This window comes from Macaca mulatta, chromosome 17 (genome assembly GCF_049350105.2).
Source record: "Macaca mulatta isolate MMU2019108-1 chromosome 17, T2T-MMU8v2.0, whole genome shotgun sequence".
Classification (NCBI taxonomy): Eukaryota; Metazoa; Chordata; class Mammalia; order Primates; family Cercopithecidae; genus Macaca; species Macaca mulatta.
Genome location: NC_133422.1, coordinates 67,826,295 through 67,850,000, shown reverse-complemented (window position 1 = coordinate 67,850,000; position 23,706 = coordinate 67,826,295). Strand labels below are relative to the sequence as shown.

The 23,706-nt window shown below is 40.4% G+C and overlaps 1 protein-coding gene across 1 annotated transcript; it reads right to left on the bottom strand.

Moving 5' to 3' along the window:
• Nucleotides 1-5,063: 5,063 nt before the first annotated feature.
• Nucleotides 5,064-23,706, bottom strand: KLF5 (KLF transcription factor 5). Its single transcript, XM_002808151.4, has 4 exons — nt 23,121-23,706; nt 19,985-20,858; nt 19,098-19,157; nt 5,064-6,894 (listed from the first exon to the last, which is right to left on the bottom strand). Exons 1-4 carry the CDS (start codon nt 23,379-23,381, stop codon nt 6,716-6,718), a joined length of 1,374 nt encoding a protein of 457 aa, XP_002808197.2. The 5' UTR covers nt 23,382-23,706; the 3' UTR covers nt 5,064-6,715.

Below are 23,706 nucleotides of genomic sequence, written 5' to 3'. Positions count from 1 at the left end.
TTGTCTTAATAGTCACTGTTAAAACAGTTATAAATTTCCAGGTTTTGTCACCTCTCACTTCAGTGTGAGTAATTTTTAAAAAATCTCCCATTGATTAGTTTCACGCTGTAGTCAAGAATCTAACCAAAGATAGAATTTGGTTAACTTCAAAGTAGGGACCAGATTTAGTAATAGAGAATAAAGCCCTTCTTTGTTACGTTACAGCCCACGAGTTAATCCAAAAAGGTCTGGTGGGCTTAGTTACAGATAGGAAAAGGAATTTAGCTAGATTTTTAAAAATATTTTTATGTAGGCAGGCCAGGTCATGTTTATCTAAGGATTCTCTAATTGGATGCCATAAAGTGACACACTTAATGTGAGCTGCAATGTAAGAATGAAATGACAAAATGAAGCAGAACAAGATAACTTAGAAGTGGGGAGAATAAAAATTAACTGAAGATAGTTAACCCCAAAACATTACTTATTTGAAATCAAGTCACATAATTGCACTTGGAACCTGGTATATTGCTCAATTTTTGTCTAATTGCTGTAGCTTGCTTACAGATAAACAGTCAGAATATGTTTGAACCCAGATAGTCATTTAATGAGTGTAACAATGATAAGCAATTAAATTATTTGCAACTTTGAAAAGTTGGTTAGGCATAGTTGCCTTTTGAAAATCATTTTCCCTTGAAAACTCAATAATACTGTTTAAAAATACACAAGGCATTACATGTTTGCTTGCATTATAATCACAGTTTCATGTTCACACACCTTATCAAAAATCCAACACCAACACTGTATCAACAGTGCAATATGAGAGGAAATTTGGCAAACATTAGATATATTCAATTGTTGCAGTGGTTTAAGTCAATTCACACAGAAATAGGAAGTAATTTTTTTGACATCTCCTTATCAATGAATTAGAGCTGAAACACAAAAAGAATCTAAGAAGTTTCAGGGCAGGGGTGGGCACGGTAGCTCACACCTGTAATCACAAGCTGGGAAGCCAAGATAGAAGGATTCCTTGATCCCAGGAGTTCAAGACCAGCCTGGGCAACATAGGGAGGCTCCCGTCTCCACACACACACACAAAATTAGCCAGGCATGATGGCTCACACCTGTAGTTCTAGGTACTTGGGAGGCTTAGATGGGAGGACTGCTTGAACCTGGGAGGTCAAGGCTGGAGTGAGCCATGGTCATGCCATGCACTCCAGCCTGGGTAACAGAGCAAGACTCTATCTGAAAAAGAAAAAGAAATAAAAGGGAAGAAAAGAAAAGAAAGAAAAGAGGAAGGAAGGAAGGAAGGAAGGAAGGAAGGAAGGAAGGAAGGAAGGAAGGAAGGAAGGAAGGAAGGAAGGAAAGAAGGAAGGGAGGGAGGGAGGGAGGGAAAAAGTTGTGGCAAAGGAATAAAGTGTGTAATATTCTTGAGCTAGATATTACTCCAATGATTGGGAAGAGTAAGTAGTCAAATAATGAGACTGAATAAACATGTTGCCAAAATACATAACTGCAGTTTTTACTTCAGATCTGAGAACATTGGGGATCCCTCCCCCATAACATTTATTGTGAGAATATGTAATAGTGATACTACTGATTTTTCTTCACTTTATTTATTTATTTTTCTTGAAAGGAAGTCTTGCTCTTGTCCCCCAGGCTGGAGTGCGGTGGCGCGATCTTGGCTCACTGCAACCTCTGCCTCCTGGGTTCAAGTGATTCTCCTGCCTCAGCCTCCTGAGTAGCTGGGATTACAGGTGCCTGCCACCACGCCCGGCTACTTTTTCTATTTTTAGTAGAGATGGGGTTTCACCATGTTGGCCAGGCTGGTCTTGAACTCCTGACCTCACGTGATCTGCCCACCTTGGCCTCCCAAAGTGCTGCGAATACAGGCGTGAGCCACCATGCCTGGCCTTTCTTCACTTTTTTTTAACTAACATTTTTATTTTAGTAGTTGTAGATTTACTGAAGTATTGCAGATAATAGAATTCTTCTAACCCCATCCCCAGTTTCCCCTATTAAAGCTTATATTAGTATGATACATTTGTCACAATTAATGAATCAATATGGGCACATTACAGCCGAAAGGGGCGTGGTGGCTCACACCTATAATCCCAGGATTTTAGGAGGCGAAGGTGGGCAGATCACTTGAGGTCAGGAGTTCAAGACCAGCCTGGCCAACATGGTGAAACCCTGTCTCTACGAAAAATACAAAAACTAGCCGAGTGACGCACACTTGTAATCCCGGCTACTCGGGCAGGCGGGCAGGGAGGTGCTGAAGTGAAAAGATCGCTTGAACCCAGGAGGCAGAGGTTGCAGTGAGCCAAGGTCACACCACTGCACTCCAGCCTGGGCTACAGAGCGAGACTCCATCTCAAAAAAAAAAGAAAGAAAAGATACATTAGTGAAATTCTATACTTTATTCAAATTCCTCCATTCTCGCCCAGTGCCCTTTTTCTGTTCTAGAATCCCATCCACATGCCACGTGACATTGTATCATCATGTCTCTTGACTTTGACAATCTGTCAGACTTTGTGTTTGATGGCCTGATAGTTTGAGGAATACTGATCAGGTATTTTGTGGAGTATCACTCAATTGCGGTTTGTCTGATGTGTTTCTCATGATCATGCTGGGGTACAGGTTTTCAGAAGGAGAAGCAAAGTTCCATTTTCATCACATCATATCAAGGGTACACACTATCAGCGTGACTTATCACTGCTGAGGTGGACCTTGATCAACTGGTTGAGGTGGGTGTGGGCAGACTTCTCCACTGTAAAGCTGCTCTTCCTCCTCTCCTCCTTTCCACAGGGTAATCTTTGGAAGGAAGTCACTATATGTAGCCCACACTGAAGAGTAGACAGTTTTCTTCCCCTCTTTGAGGATGAAGTATCTTAAAAACGTACTTGGAATCATTCTGCAAAGATCTCTCTCTTCTGTTTATGCAACCATTTGTGTCAGTATAGACAAAGGGATAGTTTTATACTATGTTATAATGCAATCCTGCTTTACTTTGTTGCTGACATACCCCCATTATTGTAGGGTTTTCTTTTTCTTTTTTTTGAGAGGAAGTCTTGCTCTTGTACCCTAGGCTGGAGTGCAGTGGCGCAATCTCGGCTCACTGCAACCTCTGCCTCCTGGGTTCAAGCGATTGTCCTGCCTCAGCCTCCCAAGTAGCTGGGATTACAGGCGCCTGCCACCACACCTGGCTACTTTTTGTATTTTTAGTAGAGACGGCATTTCACCATGTTGGCCAGGCTGGTCTTGAACTCCTGACCTCAGGTTATCTGCCCGCCTTGGCCTCCCAAAGTGCTGGGATTACAGGTGTGAGCCACCGTATCCAGCCGGGTTTTCTTTTTCATCGCTTCCTATATTCCTTCTGATATATCACTTTCTTACACTACAGGATGCTCTGGACTTGCATGTTTCCCACTCCAGTCTTAGAATCAGCTGTTTCTCTAAGGAGCTCATTTTTTAAAAAATTGGACAATGGTATTAGAAACCAAGATCGGCCGGGCACGGTGGCTCAAGCCTGTAATCCCAGCACTTTGGGAGGCCGAGTCGGGCGGATCACAAGGTCAGGAGATCGAGACCATCCTGGCTAACACGGCGAAACCCCATCTCTACTAAAAACACAAAAAATTAGCCGGGCGAGGTGGCGGCGCCTGTGGTCCCAGCTACTCGGGAGGCTGAGGCAGGAGAATGGCGGGAACCCGGGAGGCAGAGCTTGCAGTGAGCTGAGATCTGGCCACTGCACTCCAGCCTGGGCGACAGAGCGAGACTCCGTCTCAAAAAAAAAAAAAAAAAAAAAAAAAGAAACCAAGATCTAGGAAACCGTCGTTCTCAGCAAACTAACACAAGAACAGAAACCAAACACTGCATGTTCTCACTCATAAGTGGGAATTGAACAATGAGAACACATGGACACAGGAAGGGGAACATCACACACTGGGGCCTGTCAGGGGGTTGGGGGCTGGGGGAGGGAGAGCATTAGGAGAAATACCTAATGTTGATGACGGGTTGATGGGTGCAGCAAACCACCATGGCATGTGTATACCTATGTAACAAACCTGCACATTCTGCACATGTACACCAGAACTTAAAGTATAATTAAAAGTAATAATAAAAACGAGACCTAGGCCGGGCGTGGTGGCTGAAACCTGTAATCCCAGTGCTTTGGGAGGCCAAGGAGGGTGGATCACTTGAGGTCAGGAGTTTGAGACCAGCCTGGCCAACATGGTGAAATCCCATGTCTACAAAAAATACAAAAATTAGCTGGGCATGGTGGTACGTGCCTGTAACCCCAACTACTCAGAAGGCTGAAGCAGGACAATCCCTTGAACCCGAGGTGGAGGTTGCTGTGAGCCAAGATTACGCCACTGCACTCCAGCCTGTGTGATAGTCTCAAAAAAAAGAAAAAAAAAAAAAAAAAAAAAGAAACCAAGATGTAGGTTCTAGGTGTACTTGTTGCTGCGGAATAAAACCAAATTATAAATTTTTTTTTAACTGTTACACCAATTCTTGCTTTGCTTTCCTCTGATGACAAAATCTCCAGACTAGGACATGCAAGTTAACTGTATGCTGTTTTCAACCAAGGATGCTGACGGTGGTCTCGTGCATTATGTGGCCAGATTCGTGAATTGTGACTCCCTTTATGCCAATTATATTTAAAAAATAAATCCCCCAGCTGGGCGCAGTGGCTCATGCCTGTAATCCTAGCACTTTTGGGAGGCTGAGGCGAGTGGATCACGAGGTCAGGCGTTCACAAGACCAAACTGGCCAATATGGTGAAACCCTGTCTCTACTAAAAATACAAAAATTAGCCAGGCGTGGTGGCGTACGCCTGTAATCTCAGCTACTCGGGAGGCTGAGGCAGGAGAATCACTTGAACCTGGGAGGCGGAGGTTGCAGTGAGCGCCACCGCACTCAAGCCTGGGTGACAGAGCGAGACTCCGTCTCAAAAAATAAATCCCTGTCTTAAGTACATACGGGTTCACTGTGGCTCTTCTACAAATGTGTGGAATTGATTTCTCACTAACTGCCCTGATCAGACCCTTTATTGCAGGTAAAGAAGAAAAGCACAACATACATCTTTTAGGCACTTTTTATTTTCCAAAAAAAAATGTCGTTAATATATAAACATCTCATTCTCTCAAAAAATTCTACAACTATACAGCTGTTTGCTCCATTATTTGCATAGGAAATGACCACAATACAAAAATAAGAGGGAAAAAGAAGCAAAACAGCAACCAATTTATGCTTTTCATGTAGGTGTGTTTCCACGTATAAACATTTTGAAGCCTCTTACAAAATTATTTACATCGTTTGTCATCTATTTACATGTTTTAAGAGCAACTTTTCTAACAAACAAAACTATAATTTATCAAGTTATGAAAATTGTCTTCTAAAAAAACTTACTATATTACCACAAAATAAATAAAGATAAACAATATTTTAAAAACAAAATTAAATTTTCATTTCAATTAAGACCCCTTTTGGCATTTTGCTTATTTATTCTGCCCTTTGGTTAACAGCATCAGCATCACATTACTATTTTATATTGCATATATGTAGCACTTGCTTCCTTAAGTTTTCAACATATCATTTATATTTAAAGGCAGACACTGAGTCAGTATTAAGAGATTAAACTGCACTGTAATTTAGATAAAATTACTGTGTCTCACTGTATATTACATGCAAAATCCACATAAATTGTCATTTAACCAACAGTACTGCAGGAGCGAACATCTTGATATATGAAAACTGCATCATCAATTCAACGTTTCGGTACATGAAACTGCATCGTAAATGCAACATTGTCATATGTGAAAACGACATCATAAGTCCTTCTTTTTAAAAATGACATTGCGTTTAGCTTATTGTAAGAGGTTGAACTTTTGTATTTTGTAACTATCTTTAAGCTCTTCAGTTTATAATTCATATAAAACGCCTTTTGTATTTAAAATAATCCTATTTTAATCAGTGCATGAAATTTGCTTTTTTAAAGTTCATTTGAATGATTATTCCTTCCCTCTAAAGAAATGATTTTGGTAATGTTGAGAGGTATCTTACCACAAATTCTAACTGTAAGTGTATTTACGGTTATTTTCAAAAGAATTATGACTTTTCCCCAAAAGAATCCTAAAAAACTTGTAATAAACCTATAAAGCTGATTTGCATATTTACAAAATTTTGAATAGCAAATATAGGCAACTCATATATGTATATATATTTTAAAAACCCACACATTTGTTCAATGGCTATTTGTGAATTGCCAGGTACACTGTATACCTCTAAGGAATTATCTACTATTGAAAAAAACTACTCAATGCCAAGTAAAATCTTGACATACAATCCATTCTTCTTCTGGTGCCTGCCAACTGATTTGTTTACTGAACACTGTCACATTAAATGACGGTGCCTAGGTAAAAATGCTGCACACACTCCCCTCCACCCCCACCCCTTACCCATGTTGAGATGTGGCTGCCTGTCATGAGATGAGATCTGCTTGAGTAAAGCCATATACATTACAGCAAGCATTCCAGATTCTTAAAATGACCAAACACTTTGGTATTAATACAATGTATTCCCTGTTTTCTCAAATATACAAAATATACATTTCCAGTTTTTGTTGTTTTCTTTTCTTTTTTTTTTTTTATATATATATATATAGGAACAGTTAGGTTTGTTGTTTGAAAGGGAGCCCGGGGACCTGGAACGGGTCGGGTGGCATGGGCAGCGCTCAGTTCTGGTGCCTCTTCATGTGCAGGGCCAGGTGGTCGGAGCGCGAGAAACTGCGGTTGCACACCCCGCACTGGAAGGGCTTGGCGCCTGTGTGCTTCCGGTAGTGGCGGGTCAGCTCATCCGATCGCGCGAACCTCCAGTCGCAGCCTTCCCAGGTGCACTTGTATGGCTTTTCACCTGTGACAACGAACAAAGGAGGTGAGGCGGCCTGCTTGTAATGCAAACATCCTAGATAACACTGGAGAAGGAATTTCAAAGAAAAAAAATCTTGGCCAAGCGAAGGAAGGAAAGCTCATGAATTCCATTATGAGTAAATACATATCAAAGCCACTCAAAGTAAGCTAGTTATTTCTTATAACCTCCAAGTATTTTTTACCTTATAAAGAAAAAAGCATTTTGTGTACCTTTGAACAACTGAAGAAAAGCAATTTTAGGCAAATGCGAAATGATTCAGTGCCCTTATTTTTATGTACTCCTACACACATAAATCCAGGAAATGACTAGATGAGCCTGAGTGGCTTTATCATTATTGTGCAAATACAGTTTCTATACCAACAAACCCAAATTAAATTATTATAGGACTAATGGCTGTAAGGTGGATGAGGGAGGAAAAAATTCAGAAGCTGTTGCACGAATCACCTATACAATGAATTTCATGTACCACAATTGCTTAACCAGAAACTGGTATTAGATGTTTCTAAATTAGCCAGGTTGAAGCTTGCAGCTCATAAATCAGTTCACTTGAACACATGGCCTCCAAAATGGACTATTAGGGCATTCACTTTTTGAGATTCACACACATCTTCACACCCTCTTTTTGCAGACTGAAGCAAAACACTCTGGTACTGATAACTTCACATTGGTAAAAAGGTTAGACCATGAAACAACTGTAACAACTGTGACATTTGTTGACTTGTATTTAGTTTTCCTTTGTCAAGTGTTGCGCCCAAAATTCATTCTATAAACAATTCGCCAAGCATCAATTATAGGCCAGGAACTGTCCCAAATACTTGCGATACAACGGTTAACAAAATAAAAATGGCTGGCCTCATGGAGCTTACATGTGTAATATACCTCTAAAAGTCTGAAATTGTTCAACCTACCCATTCCATTCGTCCACAGTTCTCTTCCCTTGAGTAGTGAGTTGGTATGTTCCTCCCTCCCATCCTGTAATGTATATTATTCCTAATGCTCTCCAAAGTTTGCCAGCTGTTTAACTTTCAAAACTACTAAATATTCATAATGTAGTCTTAATTCACTGTTGGTGAATGAATCCTACTGGAGATCAGGTATTCCAGTAGGAATAAATACCAAAACGTTCTTTCAGTGAGCATTAACTAGCAGTTCCTACATTTATGATTTTATGATTTTCTATGAATTTTATTTTTTGATAAGAATTTGTGAGATAAATTTGTACATTAAAGTATTATTGGCTTACTGCTGAGTTTTATACAGATACCTTTTTACCTCTTAAACTCTCTTACAAAAATCTTTTCTTCTGAGAGGGAGCAACCTCAGAGTTGCTTTGAACACTTGTTTAGTTCTGACGAAACAGAAACTGCACAACCTTTCTGCCTAATTTAGCAGTATCATGTTCAGGAAGTTGTAGGATTAACTAAGTCAGTCTAAACTTTAAAAGACCCTGTCCTCATCAACTGAGATTTCTACAATTTGTGGTTAATATTTTCGTTGTCCTGATAACCACTCTGACTCTCAGACAAAATCCCATAGGGACAAAGAAGAAAGTGCCAAAACAGACCACATGAAAGTGGTCCCAATTTCCTTCCCTTCAGATTTCACCTGCATTTCCCATGGTATGGAACTGCTGTGCCATACTTCCTCTCTTCTCTCCTCTGCCTCTGACTCAGACAGTTTTGGTTTTAATTCCCTTTCTGATTCCTATCAATCCACTTTAAAAACGCACATCTCAATTCTAGAATTTTTCCTCCCCTCATAGGAAATTCGAACCAGAAATTTAACCTAAGACATTCAAGCCTTTTATGAAACAAAGTATAGATCACGTTCTTGCACTTACAATCACATAAAATATTTGATATATAAAAATATTTTAACACCAGTAGTAAATATAGATATCACATTTATGGATGTAAATCATCACAAAAAATAATTTTGCACAGTACTATTAGTTTTTGTTCCCTGTGAAAAATAAACCACAGAAACAAACATATTGGTTAAATACTTTACTGTCATTTATTTTTATTTTTTTTATTTATTTATTTATTTATTTTTTTTGAGACGGAGTCTCGCTCTGTCGCCCAGGCTGGAGTGCAGTGGCCGGATCTCAGCTCACTGCAAACTCTGCCTCCCGGGTTTAAGCCATTCTCCTGCCTCAGCCTCCTGAGTAGCTGGGACTACAGACACCCGCCACCTCGCCCGGCTAGTTTTTTGTATTTTTAGTAGAGACGGGGTTTCACTGTGTTAGCCAGGATGGTCTCGATCTCCTGACCTCGTGATCCACCCGTCTCGGCCTCCCAAAGTGCTGGGATTACAGGCTTGAGCCACCGCGCCCGGCCTTTACTGTCATTTAATGGAAAGAAAAAGCTATTTCTGATGTCTGAGACAAGGAAAAAAATTCCTATAGTGCTCCCAATTTTAAAAGAAATCATTCTAGTCTTTTGAATTTAATAATTAAATAGCAGAACTGAATTTTCAGAGTTTATGTAAGAAACAAGGGACACTAGACTCTTTTTGTTCACTATTTTTATTGGCTATGAAGCAATAAACTGCACCAGTATTTTTTAAAGTTTACTTTACTGATTGCTTGAAATACGGTAGCCATTAAAGTTTCTAAAACATTTGGGGTTTTGCTCTCAATTTATGCACATCTATAGATTATTCAGCCAAGAATACTACCAGTGTCTGGAATGTTAGTTACTGGGGCCAAGTCTTACCATAAAAGTAAGGACAACTATCCCCCACTTGGGGCAGTTTCTATGGGATTTGTTCAAGTGTCAACACCATTCAAGTAAAACATCGTAGAGGAAGCTGGTACCCAATTTCTGGCCAAACAGCAGACTTGGGCCTTTCTTCCTCAGCCAGAAACACTATGCACAGTACTTCTGGGAAACCAAACTGACTTCCTTTAAGTTATATTTCAACAGGAGAGAGCTTTCAAAAGTTTAATTGGATTTTTACAGAATCTCTTTCCAATACCACCAATTTAAAATATTTAGTTAAGCTCTTTCAACATCAACTGTATTTTTAAGTTCTCATGCTGTTAATGTGAAACTTTCCAAAGGCAAAAAGAAAAAAGTGACAAGTTTGTACAGCACAGAAAACAAGCTCCAACTTTATCTCAAAGTATGTGTTTTCTCATTCTGTTTTTAAATTACAGGAGTATTTTGCTAGAATCTCTAATCTTTGAAAACTATGTTCAAGTTAAACATACATACTATCCATGCTGATAAAGTCATTAACATACTTTACAAAAATGTTAAGCAGAAACATTACCAGCAAAAAGAAAAGGGAGCAGGCACCAGCAGCCATGGAGCACATACTCCAGAGCGAGGTGCTTCTCATTCTCTCGCTTCCTCACAATAACCCCGTGAGTTAGAAGCAAAACGATGAGCTCCACATTAAGAATCCCGGTCTGCCACTTTTCCTTAATGTCCCACTTAAATCTTCCATTAGCAAACACTAATACACTCTCTTTGAATGATTTAAGGAACACATACATATTGTTCAAATTTATTTCCATATTCTAAAGCCACTTGTGAAGGTCAGCCAAGGAATGGCTTAATGGAATCACAGCAGGCCTTGCACCCCAGATGATCTGAAACACAGGGCACAACTTGGCAGAGCCAGCCTCTGTGGGACCTGCGGGGTCCTGAGCACTGTTCAGTCAGGTATTGGCAATTCCCAGGTATCACCTAACACCTAACAATAGCTCCTTTCCCCCAGGGTAACTGAATTTCAGTGGGTTAGTGGAACACGTTTGTAAGCCATTTTAAAAATCCTCAGCAACAAACTGAAAATCGTCTTTTTTTCCCCCCTCTGAACAGATTTTAAAATGACTTCTGAACCTATCACAATGGAATGGGAAGTTTCTCTGCTCTGCTGAACACATTCAATAGACTCAAACCAAGGCCTTACCCTAAAATGTTCTACATAGATTCTTCTAACGAAAGAACAAAAATCACTGATGGAAATATTTATCTTAAAAGTTATTTTAGATAATTTTTTTTAAGTTTATTGTAGCAAATTTGCACATCGGTTTCCTTTCTGGTGACTAAAAGACAACTCAATCAATAAAAACTAAAATACCATGAGAATTAAAGTCACTGTTTATTAGTGAAGGTGTAACTTGTACTAAATGCCTTGCAAAACACAAATAAGACTTAGTTTCTGGCCTCAAAGAACTTAAAAATCTGTATCTTGTTCTGGGAACCTAAACAATGTAAACTTTTAAAGTAGAATAAATTATTTCAACCTAATCTAAACTCTTAGAACTTAAGAGTCCTTGAAGCTCAAAATGAGCTCTTATTTCAAGAGAAAAATATTTTCATGCAATTCAATAATAATTAGATTTTTCCCATCATTTGAGACTTACGAAATTTAGTCTCTGAAACAGGCTATTAGATTTGCTTCTAAAAACCAAAAGGGAAAAAAATAGGAAACACTTATTAAAGAAATTCATAGGAGAATGATTTAGATATCTAAGAAAAGAGATAAAGTAGGATGATTTTAGCTCACTAATTGATATTTTTATATCTATGCCGGTAATTTTCCATCCAAACACCTTCTATTAAAACTCATTGTCACAGATTTCCTATACTTGGAACAGAAGGCCCATATCAAAGATTAGTATGATTAGCATTTGTAAATGCATCTAATTATTTACCAGATAACACCATCAATATTGTGCCCATTCAACCTAGGGAAGCTGATTGCCAAAAAACGAAAAACCAAAAAAAAAAAAAAAAAAACAATGAAAGAGGAATTCCTTTCCTTTTCTCCTCAATTCATGTTTATCCCTTTCTTTAAAGTCCGATACCTCACCCCTTCTAGAAAGCCTCTGAACAGGCCAGGAGAAATCATTTCACTTTTCTGTATCCCCATCACTTAAATTTCTGTTGAGCTATCGATTTGCACCTGCACATATACTGCTTTAGGAAGGCTTCGAATACTTGTATTTTGCCTCCTTAACCAGCTTTTAAAGTTCTTCAAGGGCAGAGACTATCTTCTATTCCTGCTGTAATGCCACACTTTCCCTAATGCATCTTGAAAACAACTCAGTTATTCTGATTAATGAAAAGGAGGGAAGGCATAAAAGGTTCTTTTGAGGCTGTCAGCTTTTTCTTCTTCTGTGGACCCTCCTGCAGCAGGGCTTTGCCCTGCCTAGGACCACTGAGGGTAATCAGATAATATGCTTTTAGGTGAGAACCATGTTTTGAGCCTCTTCCGGAGAAAATAATCAGAATCAGTTATTGTCCATTCTGAAGTTATACAGGGATAAATAAACTCTGTATAAACAAATTTTCCTACGTAGAACTGGACTGGACTTCAGGAAAGCCAAGCCATACTAGAGCCCTAGTGCTGGTCAAAGGCAGTGAGGGGACTTCTCCCAGGGTCAGAAAGCACTGATCTGCCAAACCCAAAGAGGGAATAGGTGGGAACACGATGTCAGGGGTTACACTTACAGTCTACATCCTAGCAGATGTCTGGAATCTCTGGACTCCTGAACTACTGCTACTTCTCCTCAGGGTTCCCAGTAAACATTATGAAGACTATCCCGTCATTAATAGAGTTAATGAAATGAAATACCAATTCTTCAAGTCTCCTGACAACGAGACAACACTCGGATTCACTTTCTTACTATGGGAGTTCACACTGACATTAAAAAGTGTCGAAGAATTTCACCTTTTTTTTGGGAAGCAAAACAGAAAAATCCTCTATTTTCATATTTTCCCAGTATGGAATGAGTACTAGATAACTTTCCCTTTAATTTGCACTTCACATGGTGACCCTGACTAGTAGGTCTCCTCCCAACTCGTAAAGGTTTACCTTTTCATAAAGTAGCCAAAAATAAATTTCTTCTTCTGTATAGATATTTTTTGGTAAAAGTTACCTACTGTGTCCTTCTAAAACTGTAATTTATCCTTAGTAAGAGCTGTTGTTTGAGATCTTTGAATATAAATAATACTGGCTAACAGACTAGGAACGCTGCTACGGAGATACTTTTACTAAAGTAGGACACATTATTTCTAATCTTTCACCAGAAATGATGTAGGTCATCAAGTAAACAGCTACTACATTCTATAGGACCAAAAATATCTGACAAATTCTTGGGTGACTGTATTATTATTTTTTAAAAACATTACTCTCTACTTTCAAGACTAATTACTTCTATCTCCACTCCAGCAATTCTATTTAGTCTATTTATGAACGATCTTCTCCCACTAGGTTAAGAATAAAAGGGCAAGAAGAGATTATTCGTATTTGGATTCTCCACAAAACCAGTAAAAAATATTTGCTGAATCAAATTATACTTCTTAACCTTTGATAAGCTTTATCATCTCTAAACAATGTTTAATCAATTTCCTATGTAAATGTTTTTCAGATGAAAGAACAAGTCCTAAAAGCAAAGTTTAATCTTCCCAGTGAGTCATTAAAAAGAAATTGCTTCTAAGAGCTTTCATGCTCATAAATACCTTTCCTGGGGTCTGAACCAGCAAGTCTCTTAAGCTACTACTTAAAAAAAAAAAATTCTGTTTGAAATTATCAATACAGAAAATAAATTTCAAAGCTGCAAATGAAAAAATTGAAAAGAATGAAAAGAATGTTTAATAAAATCTAATCTAACACAAATGTGATACTTCCTCTGAAATAGGTTTCAAATAGAGACTCAAAAAACCATTGAGTCCTAAATCTCTTCCTGAAAAAAGTTTTTGCCTGGGTTACCTCTACCAATAAAACAGGTTACACATGTAACCACTATTAATATATTTCTCGATTCACATTGTAAGATCTCCATCCATTAAGGCCCAAAGTGAAAACCTTTGTATACAGTTTTCCTAAAAAGCCTTTTACCCTGTTCCCACAGTTCCACAAAAAAATAAAAAAGTAACTAATGTTCAGAACATTGAATGTTCCTTTTAGTAAGTACCTACAATGAAAATATCTTTATTGTCAATATTATCGATTATTATTATTTTATTTTTTTGAGACAGAGTCTCGCTCTGTTGTCCAGGCTGGAGTGTAGTGACATGATCTCAGCTCATCGCAACCTCCACCTCCTGGGTTCGAACGAGTCTACTGCATCAGCCTCCCAAGTAGCTGGGACTATAGGCATGAGACACCATGCCCAGCTAATTTTTGTATTTTTAGTCGAGACAGGGTTTCACTATGTTAGTCAGGCTGGTCTCGAACCCCTGAACTCAGGTGATCCACCTGCCTCTGCCTCCCAAAGAGCTAGGATTACAGGTGTGAGCCACCAGGCCCAGCCAAATATTATTGAGATTTTAAAATCAAAAGCTATACTTAATATATTCCATGAAAAATGACTTTGGAGCAAAGACCTAGAAAGGAAATTTTTTTTTTTGAAATGGAGTCTCACTCTGTAGCTCAGGCTGGAGTGCAGTGGCATGATCTCAGCTCACCGCAACCTCTACCTCCTGGGTTCAAGCAAGTATCTTGCCTCAGCCTCCTGAGTAACTGGGACTACAGGCATGTGCCACCACACCTGGCTAATTTTTGTATTTTTAGTGGAGATGGGGTTTCACCATGTTGGCCAGGCTGGTCTCGAACCCCCCCCTGAATTCAGGTGATCCACCTGCCTCGGCCTCCCAAGTACTAGAATTACAGGTGTGAGCCACTGCGCCAGGCCCTAGAAAAGAAATTCATACCTAAGGATTTTTTAGTACCCAAACTGAAACTCAATATATTCAGCAGCAAATCTCAAGTAGAGATTTATATAAAGTATACCTAATAACATCTTACTACACACGTCAGTAGGCAATAAAGTCTTCTGCAAAAGACAGTAAGGCAGAAAATGGGAATGTAACCCCTTTACAAACCGGGCTTCCACTAAAAAGTCTTTCCAGGACTTAATGTGGAACTCTTTCCTAAACAGGGAATCTTGAACACAGTGCTTTAAGAGTCCATTTTGTGCGCCAGGCAGTGGCTTACGCCTGTAATCCCAGCACTTTGGGAGGCTGAGGCCGGTGGATCACCTAGCTCAGGAGTTCAAGACCAGCCTGGCCAACATGGTGAAACCCCGTCTGTACTAAAAATACAAAAATTAGCCAGGCGTGGTGGCAGGCACCTGTAATCCCAGCTACTCGGGAGGCTGAGGCAGGAGAATCGCTTGAACCCAGGAGGTGGAGGTTGCAGTGAGCCGAGATCACACCATTGCACTCCAGCCTGGGGACAAGAGCGAGACTTCATCTCACACACACACAAAAAAAGTCCATTTTGTGTTCCTATGTTATTTGTACAATGTTTCCATTTTCTCTTATGGGCATGTTTCAAATTGTCCTTTTCCACTGTCAATCTCTAGTAAACCACTCTGGGATCACTTAGTATACACAGAATAGGCAGCACACGGAGTCTGGGTCTGAGGAATACTTGAGCCAAGTGTGTGCGTTGTTCAAAGACTTTCTTTGTACAAATGCTAATTTCCTGCCCTGTTCCAGATAGCTGAAACTGGGGGAAAAAAAAAATCTAGAAACGTTACCGTACCCTGATTTCCCAACAGCTTTAGCATATTCTCTAAGGTTAAGTGCATATCCACGCACATGAAGAGAACCGCTAGGACTTCAAACATTCTGTGTTGAGTTCGTGGCTTACTTTTTCAGAATGTTTTCTCCAGAAAGAACTTTTTAAATTTCTACAAAGTTTTGAGGATACAGTCAATATTTTTTCCTACTGATTTTAACTTCTTTCGGCCTCAAACCTTTGCAAACTTGACATTATTTTAAATATTCATTATGATATTAAAGAAAAAAGTAAGGTATGTCACCATGTAATACTGGCTGCAATAGACAGTGCATCAGTCATGTTGATTTATAAAGACAAAACAGTATGTGACTCTTAGGTACTTGGGAACAACTTTAGAGTGATGGCAATGTGTTCCACCCCTTGTAGACATCATGAAGCATATAAACTTCAGTAGAAAGTTCATTTAAATGCTGTTAAAAGTACAAATATTTTGAATTGGAAATATACCACTCATTGACATTGTTGCCTAGAAGCAGTCATAATTATTTCTCACCAAAGGCATAAATGTATACACACACATATTACAAATAACACATGCAAACATCCACATCTGTAAGGGGTGCTTCTACAGGCCTTATGCTATATTATGTATGTACAGATGTAAATAAATATAATTATTCTCTAGAATAGAAGCAAATTATGTTTCCAGTATTGTCTAATCACACAAAGACGACAGAACTTTGTATTATTTATATGTGATGTCCTGATAAAGAAATCAAAGTATATGAACTTAGAAGACTTGAATGCTATACTTCTGGTTTAAGAAACTGATATATCATCTACTCTGTCATCTCAGATTACTTTAAAAGTTCTGTTTTGTTAAGACTATTATTTGCTTAGGTTCAATTTGCAACCCAAGTTAAAGAAGCATTTACAATCTAAAAATCTGGAAGAAGTAATTACACTCAGATGTAGGCTGTTTTCATTGCTTAAATTATTTTTAAAACATAAGGTAACTTGACATTTTAAAGCAATTACAATTATTTTCCAAAGAAATGCTAGGGTGCTTCACATTCTGCCTGTAAAACGGCAATCATTTAAAGAGTATTTTATGTCATCAAATACAACTGTTGTGTGGTTTTTAAAGTCCTCTGATAAATGGTCCAAGAGGGAGGAGGAGGACAGAAAGAAAACCCAAAAAAGCTATTATATAAGAGAATTAATTTAGAAAAACTGTTCTAACTGTTCCACCTGGGCCTTAAAGGGAAGAAAAAAAAAGAAAAAACACCTTTGCTGGCTTCAGATACATTAATTTAAAAACAACAGGCGGGCATGGGTGGGGAGGATGCAATGAGAGAACAGGTAATTTTAAAAGGCATTGTCTAGAAACTAGAAATGAGGAGAAAACAACCTCAATGCTCTATGATTACCCAAGAACAGGTTTAGCCAGATGAACAAGTCTGCTACAAACCCTCCCCAAGGCATTTGAAAGACTATCAAACAAAACTTTATTAAACTGGATTACATGTTCTCATTCATTAGATGTTGAAGGCCACAATGTTTATGGTCAGGTGAAAAAGCTGATGCAAGGGACCCAAACCAGGCCTTCTTTTTGGTCTGTTTTTATTAGTACAAGCACTGTTAAGACAACCCACGATTAAATGTATCTGCCAGCAGGTCAAGTTCCTGAATCGCAGGTATAAGCATTCAGGGCACTAAACCCTGACAGGGGGTGAAAGGCTATTCAGATATGGGTTTGACTACATCCCTGCAATAAGTAGCTGATTACATCGTTATATGCAATTGTGCTCTTTTATGAGGAGACTTTAACCCCATGAAAATGTGTTCCCTCCTATCTCTTGTTTCAAGGACTTCCAAGAGAAAAAAACAACAGCTCAAATGTCTTTATATTTCCATTTATATTCTGTAAAAGGACATTTTGGTATTACTATATGGAATATTTTACTGGCACTTGTCATTTGTATCTTGAAAACTTTAAGTTGGAGTTTTTATAACATGCTTAATTCATTTGTGTTTAACTATAAAAATTTCTACCTTGGGCTGCTTATGAAGGATCCTTCCTCTTATGTAATCAGTTTGTCTCTATGCAAAAACCTCAGGCCAAAACAGCCTGCTCATTTCATAGATAAATACAAAAGATGTCTTTTCCTTAAAAGCAGTTTCTCAGAAAGCCCTGGAATCTACTACACTGTCATCAGATTTTAATAAGTAGTGTTTATCACTGGGATATCAAGCAATGCTTCCTAACATGCATACAAAATGTCTGCAACCATATTCCTCTTAGGGCTCTATCTCAGCACTGACCTTTGTTCAAAGGCTTTTACTTTTTAATGCAGCAGTTAGAGATAACTACTTCATTTATCAAAACTCAATTTCCATAGTAACATCTAGCCTGGGGAGATTCAAGTCCTCACACTAATCCAACAACCCATTCAAAGGAACTGTTGAATACTTTGGTTTCCATAGCAATGATGGAATAATACATTTTGCTAGGTCATTGCTTTTATTAGCAAACTTATTCTTTGAACTTTAGGTAAGGCTGTATTTATTGAGGGAAAAAAACAATCACTTTATGTAAGTTCTTTCCTTTAGGGCTGCTCTTTCAAGAAAATCGCAATTAGTAACCATCTATATATTTGAAAATATTTGGAGTATTTGGGGGCCTTTAAAGTATGCCACCTGGTTTCATCTTAAAATGGCTTCTGATATAATTTTAAAATGTAAAAGTTCTTAAAAGTGCTGATTGGGCGCAGTGGCTTCCGCCTGTAATTCCAGCACTTTGGGAGGCCAAGGCAGAGGTCAGGAGTTTGAGACCAGCCTGGCCAACATGGTGAAACCCCATCTCTACTAGAAATACAAAAATCAGCTGGGCGTGGTGGTGGGGGCCTGTAATCCCAGCTACTCAGGAGGCTGAGGCAGGAGAATCGCTTGAACGTGGGAGGCAGGGGTTGCAGTGAGCTGAGATCACAACACTGCACTACAGCCTGGCGACAGAGCAACACTCAGTGTCAAAAAAAAAGTGACTGCAAATACAAAAGTAGAGTGGCTAAATTTAAAAGCACAAGTAAACAATGAAATGTAAGCTAGAATAAAGATGAAGTCTCTCATACATACCAAGTTTGGGCTGGGGCTTCTAACCCATTTCTGACCACCTGATTTTAACACTGCAATTTCAGCCCTACCTTTCATCAAGCACAGAAAACATACTAAACACAGATATTTTAACCTATAGGTGAAACAAAAGATAATGTTTTCACCAATTATGCTGTACATGCTCAATGGGAAAGTTTTTAAGAGTTTAAAATGGCTTTCTCAGAGCAAAATTATGTGTTATGGAAGAAAATGAGGTTTTTTTTTTTCTTCAAAACACTGCCATTACAAGTTTTAAAATCCATTAGTAAACATCGTTGTTTACGTTTTTGGGTAATCAATTCTATGAGCGGTGACAGGGCAAGAAGGCCTTAGTGAGGGAACATAACCGGCCTTCCTGGAACCAGATTTCTCATGGAACTGAATTCTGAGCCAAGCCCGTGCTGAAAAGGTAGGCTATTTATTTAAAAAAAAAAAAAAAAAAAAAAAAGTTGACAGAAGAAGAGATCAAACACGTGTTAGCTTTTAAAAGGATGAATACCACTTACACTATTTACACAACTCACAGAATTAACAAGAAAATTACATACCAGTGTGAGTCCTCAGGTGAGCTTTTAAATGAGAAGACTTTGTATAAACTTTTGTGCAACCTAAAATAAAGGAGAACAGCATGTCATTTTGGAGATCCTTTTGAAATCTTTACATTTGATGATTCAGTGTTTAAAATCTGGCTTTAAAGAAGAAATCTCTCATGCTAGATGAGATTATTTGAAGCTTCAGATTTAAAAGGTTTTTAAAGAGTCCTCCCCCATTACCCTGTTAAAGGCATAAAGTGATTTGTTTTATGTATCACTTTAACAGGAAAGAATGCAGATAATCAAGCCAAACTACAAATGGAAAATTTGTGTTTATATTCCAGTAGGTGCTGTACTTCCGTAATTTAAGAGTTACTATATGTTTTTTGGAAAATTTTAATGCCTCTAGAGCTGACAATGCTAAGCCATTATCCAAGATGACTGTAATTTTCTGTACTCCCACATTTGTTTTTTCATTTAGCACGTCATGCCATATCATGTATCAAAGTCAATAAATTTTGTCATGTATTAATCATAAACTAGCTTTCCCAGTAACTTGTAGATCTATTCCATGTATTGTCTTCAATTTACACTTTGGGCCACGTATCTCATTCAAAACTGAGCATATGCTCACATGCCATCAAAACCATTCTTAAATCTATCCTGTAGACAGTCTTGTACCTACCATCACGCTAGCTGCCTACAACCTCCACTTCACTACCAAACCTTATTTTCCCCTACCCTACTTTAATCTCTTTCTGGGGCACTTAATTTAGAATTAAAAACTGCAATTTATTCAATTGCCATTTTAAAGTCACACACACACACACACACACACACACACACACACACACACACACACACACAACCTATTGATGCTTCAACCAGGTAAGAGCACATACCAGGGTAATCGCAGTAGTGGATGCGTCGTTTCTCCAAATCGGGATTACTCCTTCTATTGTATCTGACAGGTTGGATGTTTTGTGAGTTAACTGGCAGGGTGGTGGGTAAATTTGGATTGTGAATTGCCAGTTTAGAAGCAATTGTAGCAGCATAGGATGGAGGTGGGGTTAAATTCTGGAGCATCTCTGCTTGTCTATCTGGACTTCCAGGCTCTGAGCTTGGTGGTGACGGGGGAAAATAAGTGGCCTGTTGTGGAAGAAACTGACTTGGCATTGTGTATGTGCAAGGGGGCATGCCCTGGAATTGTTTCACTGCAGTCTGCGGAACAGCAGAGGTGTGTGTGTTAAGGCCTGCCATGGCAGCTGACATAGAAACATTAAGAGTGTCCATTGCTGCTGTCTGGTTTGTAGAACTGGGCATATCTAGATCCGGTGTATTCAGTAGCTGGTACAGGTGGCCCTGCTGGGGAGGGACAGAAAGATGAAGATCTGGTGTAGGAAGTTCTTGTTTGATGAAAATATTGTTCACCTCTGGAGCTGCGGTCTGGTGTGAGCTGAATATACTGGTGAACTCAGGGAGGGCCTGGGTCGGGGCCGGAGGAGGGGCAGTCGTTTCACTCTGGTGGCTGAAAATGGCAACAGGTTCTGTCTTGATGTGTGTTACGCACGGTCTCTGGGATTTGTAGAGGCCAGTTCTCAGGTGAGTGATGTCGGGGAGGAAGACGTTCATGTTGATACTGTAAGGTAACCCTTCAGTGTCAGTGAAGAACTGGTCTACGACTGAGGCACTGTCTCGTCTATACTTTTTATGCTCTGGAATTATAGGAACTGGAGGAAGCTGAGGTGTCAGATACTTCTCCATTTCACATCTTGTCTAAAAAAGAAGAGATACAAACATGCATAATCCACCTGATTCACCATCTTGGGAAGGACAAACAATCGGCGCCTACTAAAAATTCCCCCAATCCCTGTATAAGGTACTCGGGCAAACTCCTCAGTGTTGCTTATAAACATATCAGGCTTATTTTGTCGATTGTGTAATAATTGGTTGACCAAAACCTTATGAAACTGTGTAACTGGTAAAACTGCTCCCCCAATCACCCCCAAAAGTGAAAGACGCAAATCAAGAAAAAAAAAGAAAGCAAACTGAAAACATTCCTTTCTGATGCAATAACAAGGTATCACCCCTGTACAAGCAGGATTCCCTGCCCCATTACACAGTTAAATTTGCAATTAGAGTACACTATTGAAATGTTGCCAAACTACCTCAATTCTGTTTAAGTCATAAACATTAAAAAGCGTGTTTTTTGTTTTGTTTTGTTTTTTTTACAGAAAAAACTATGCAAACCTTTAAAATATTGCAAAGGTTTATTTGGCTAGACACTTCAAAAGTAATATAAAAAATATTTTTTGGCTACTTCTGTGTCTTTTCTTGTTTACAGTTCAATGAGAAATACAATGTTCTAAGCAAAACCTTGTATCCACCGAAACAAAACAATTTCACATTCAATATTTGACCTAAAGGTTGATTTTAATCAGCAGATCCTGTAATTGGTTAATATGATAATGAAATGTTCCTATTCATACCCCTATCTAAAACAGATCTTTAATTACCTAGGGGAAAATCACTCCCTTGCTAGAGTGCTGCTAAGGAGCCCGTGGGTGGGGAGGCTGCTGTATCCCTAGCACAGTCATCAGCAAAACATTTATCATGTCCTCCTCAGTGGGCCAATGCTACATTCCCCCCTACTCTGTAAAAAGCTCAGTCATCCCTTATCTTCTTGTGCCTCCAGAGCAGAAAATTGACAAACTGAAATAACCAAATACTTTTCAAACGATGATCTCTTTTCTAGGCTTTTAAATCAGCTTGTAACAAGTCGCCTCAAGCTTTTTCCAGCTATCTTCTCTCCTAGTATAACTTAAGCCTACATTTTTTAACACTGAAAAAGGAAATTTCGAAAGATAAGAAAACCAACTAGATGGAATGGCGCATAGTATTAGCTTGGCACCTTAATCGGTAAATAAGACAGTCATTTTCTGCTACTACTTCATTTCAAATGCGTTTCATCTCGGACCTTGGTGTGGATCCGGACGGGGTTTCCCGGATAGACACGATTTAAAAATAAAAATTAACGCTCACGTCATGTGAGTCACATCTCTGACAAATGCCACTGCCCTCTCACAGCAGGACCCTGACAGACCCCACGGAGTAGGCGCTGGGTAGCAAATATGCGATACGCCAAAGGGCTACTAAATGAAGTGTCTTGAAATAAACTGAACTAAACCCTTTCGTGCACTGCGCTCCCGCGGCGGTTAGTGGTTTCTGATTTTAGCTCTTCCAGCTGTTTGCATGTGGGTATGTTTCCAATTTTTTTTTCCTTGGGACAGGCTAAAAGTCCCGGGAAGTTTTTTTCTGGGCTATATGACTCCCTGCGTGGGCGAAAGAAACAGGCGGTTGCTCTAATTCGGCTGCTGGGCAAGTGTAAAAGCCAACTGCCAGCTTTCAACGCGGCTCCGGGAGGAAATTTACGCGCACACGAAGAAAACAACACCCCCGGTCTTTTTTTTTTTTTTTAAGGAAAAATAAGCGCTCCAACACAACCTTAGCTTTCCTAACTCTCATTTTCCAAACGCGGCCCGCGATCGCTTCTAAAGCAGGTTGAGCCACCGGCTATGAAATCTTGAGCAACCTCTCCCCAGCACCCCAATTTGCGTTTCTACTTAACCCGAGACGATGGGGATGGGGGAGCTCCAATGCCTTGGCACTGGGGAGCGGTAAAGGTGAAGACGTAATTTAAGTAAAACTGAGCGTAAGGTACAAGGTTTCGTCCCTCAAGTGTAAGAAAAACAACTAAGGTGCGTGTGAGCACCCAGTTCCCTCCCTCTGATCTCTCCCAGGCCAAGCCGCCGGGGCAGATTCCCCTCTATCCTTCCCCCCTCCCGACCCCTCATTTACTCTCAGCGAAACGCGGGTCCCCGGCCAGGCGTGCAGGGCGGGGCTGCCCACCCAGCACCGGCTCCGGTGCGCCCCGACGCACGCCCCAGCCTGGAGCGGCCCCTGTCGCCCGCGCGTCGCAGCGACGGGACACGCCCGGGCCCGGGAGTGCAGTGGTGGGAGGGGAGCGGCTCTTCCTACCTGGACTAGCTCCTCGGGAGGCAGCCGCGGGCCGGCAGCGGGCGGCTGGGCCGGCTGCGGGGCCTGCGCGGGCGCGGGCTGCGCCTGCGAGCGGTGGTGCGCGTGCTTCAGCTCCTCGCCAGGGAAGAGCGCCGCGTCGCGGGCCGGATTTGCGGCGCCCAGCACGGGCTTGAGCTGCGCGAACACGGGCTCGTCCTGCGGCGCCGGCGGCTGGGGCACGGGTCCCAGGCGGGCGCTCATGCTCAGCACCCGCGTAGCCATGGGCACTCGGGAGCGCGGCTCCGGGCGCGGGTCGGGCGCACTTCCCACCTCGCCCACCCTGGCTTGGGGCGGCGAGCTCGGTGCGGGGCTGCGGTCGGAGGAGGGGAGAGGTTTCGGGTGGACCCCTCAGACAGCGGCAGGCAGTTTTCGAAGGCGCGCACGAAAAGCAAAACTCTTCCGCTCTTCCACACGTAAACGCCAACGTCCTACGGGCGGCCACTTTCTCCCGCCCCGCCCCACTGCGCTCTCAGGCTCTCCAGAGCCCGCTCCCGCCACCGCCGACCTCAGCGAGAGAACTGCGAGCGCGCGTACCTGCCCCACGACT

Excerpts from the sequence above, each read along its gene's own strand:
- KLF5 (XM_002808151.4), bottom strand. The coding sequence starts at position 23,381 with ATGGCTACGCGGGTGCTGAGCATGAGCGCCCGCCTGGGACCCGTGCCC. Across the intron at positions 20,859-23,120 it reads CTCCCGAGGAGCTAGTCCAG|ACAAGATGTGAAATGGAGAA; the intron begins GTAGGAAGAGCC and ends CTTCTTTTTTAG. Across the intron at positions 6,895-19,097 it reads TCACCTGAGGACTCACACTG|GTGAAAAGCCATACAAGTGC; the intron begins GTATGTAATTTT and ends TCGTTGTCACAG.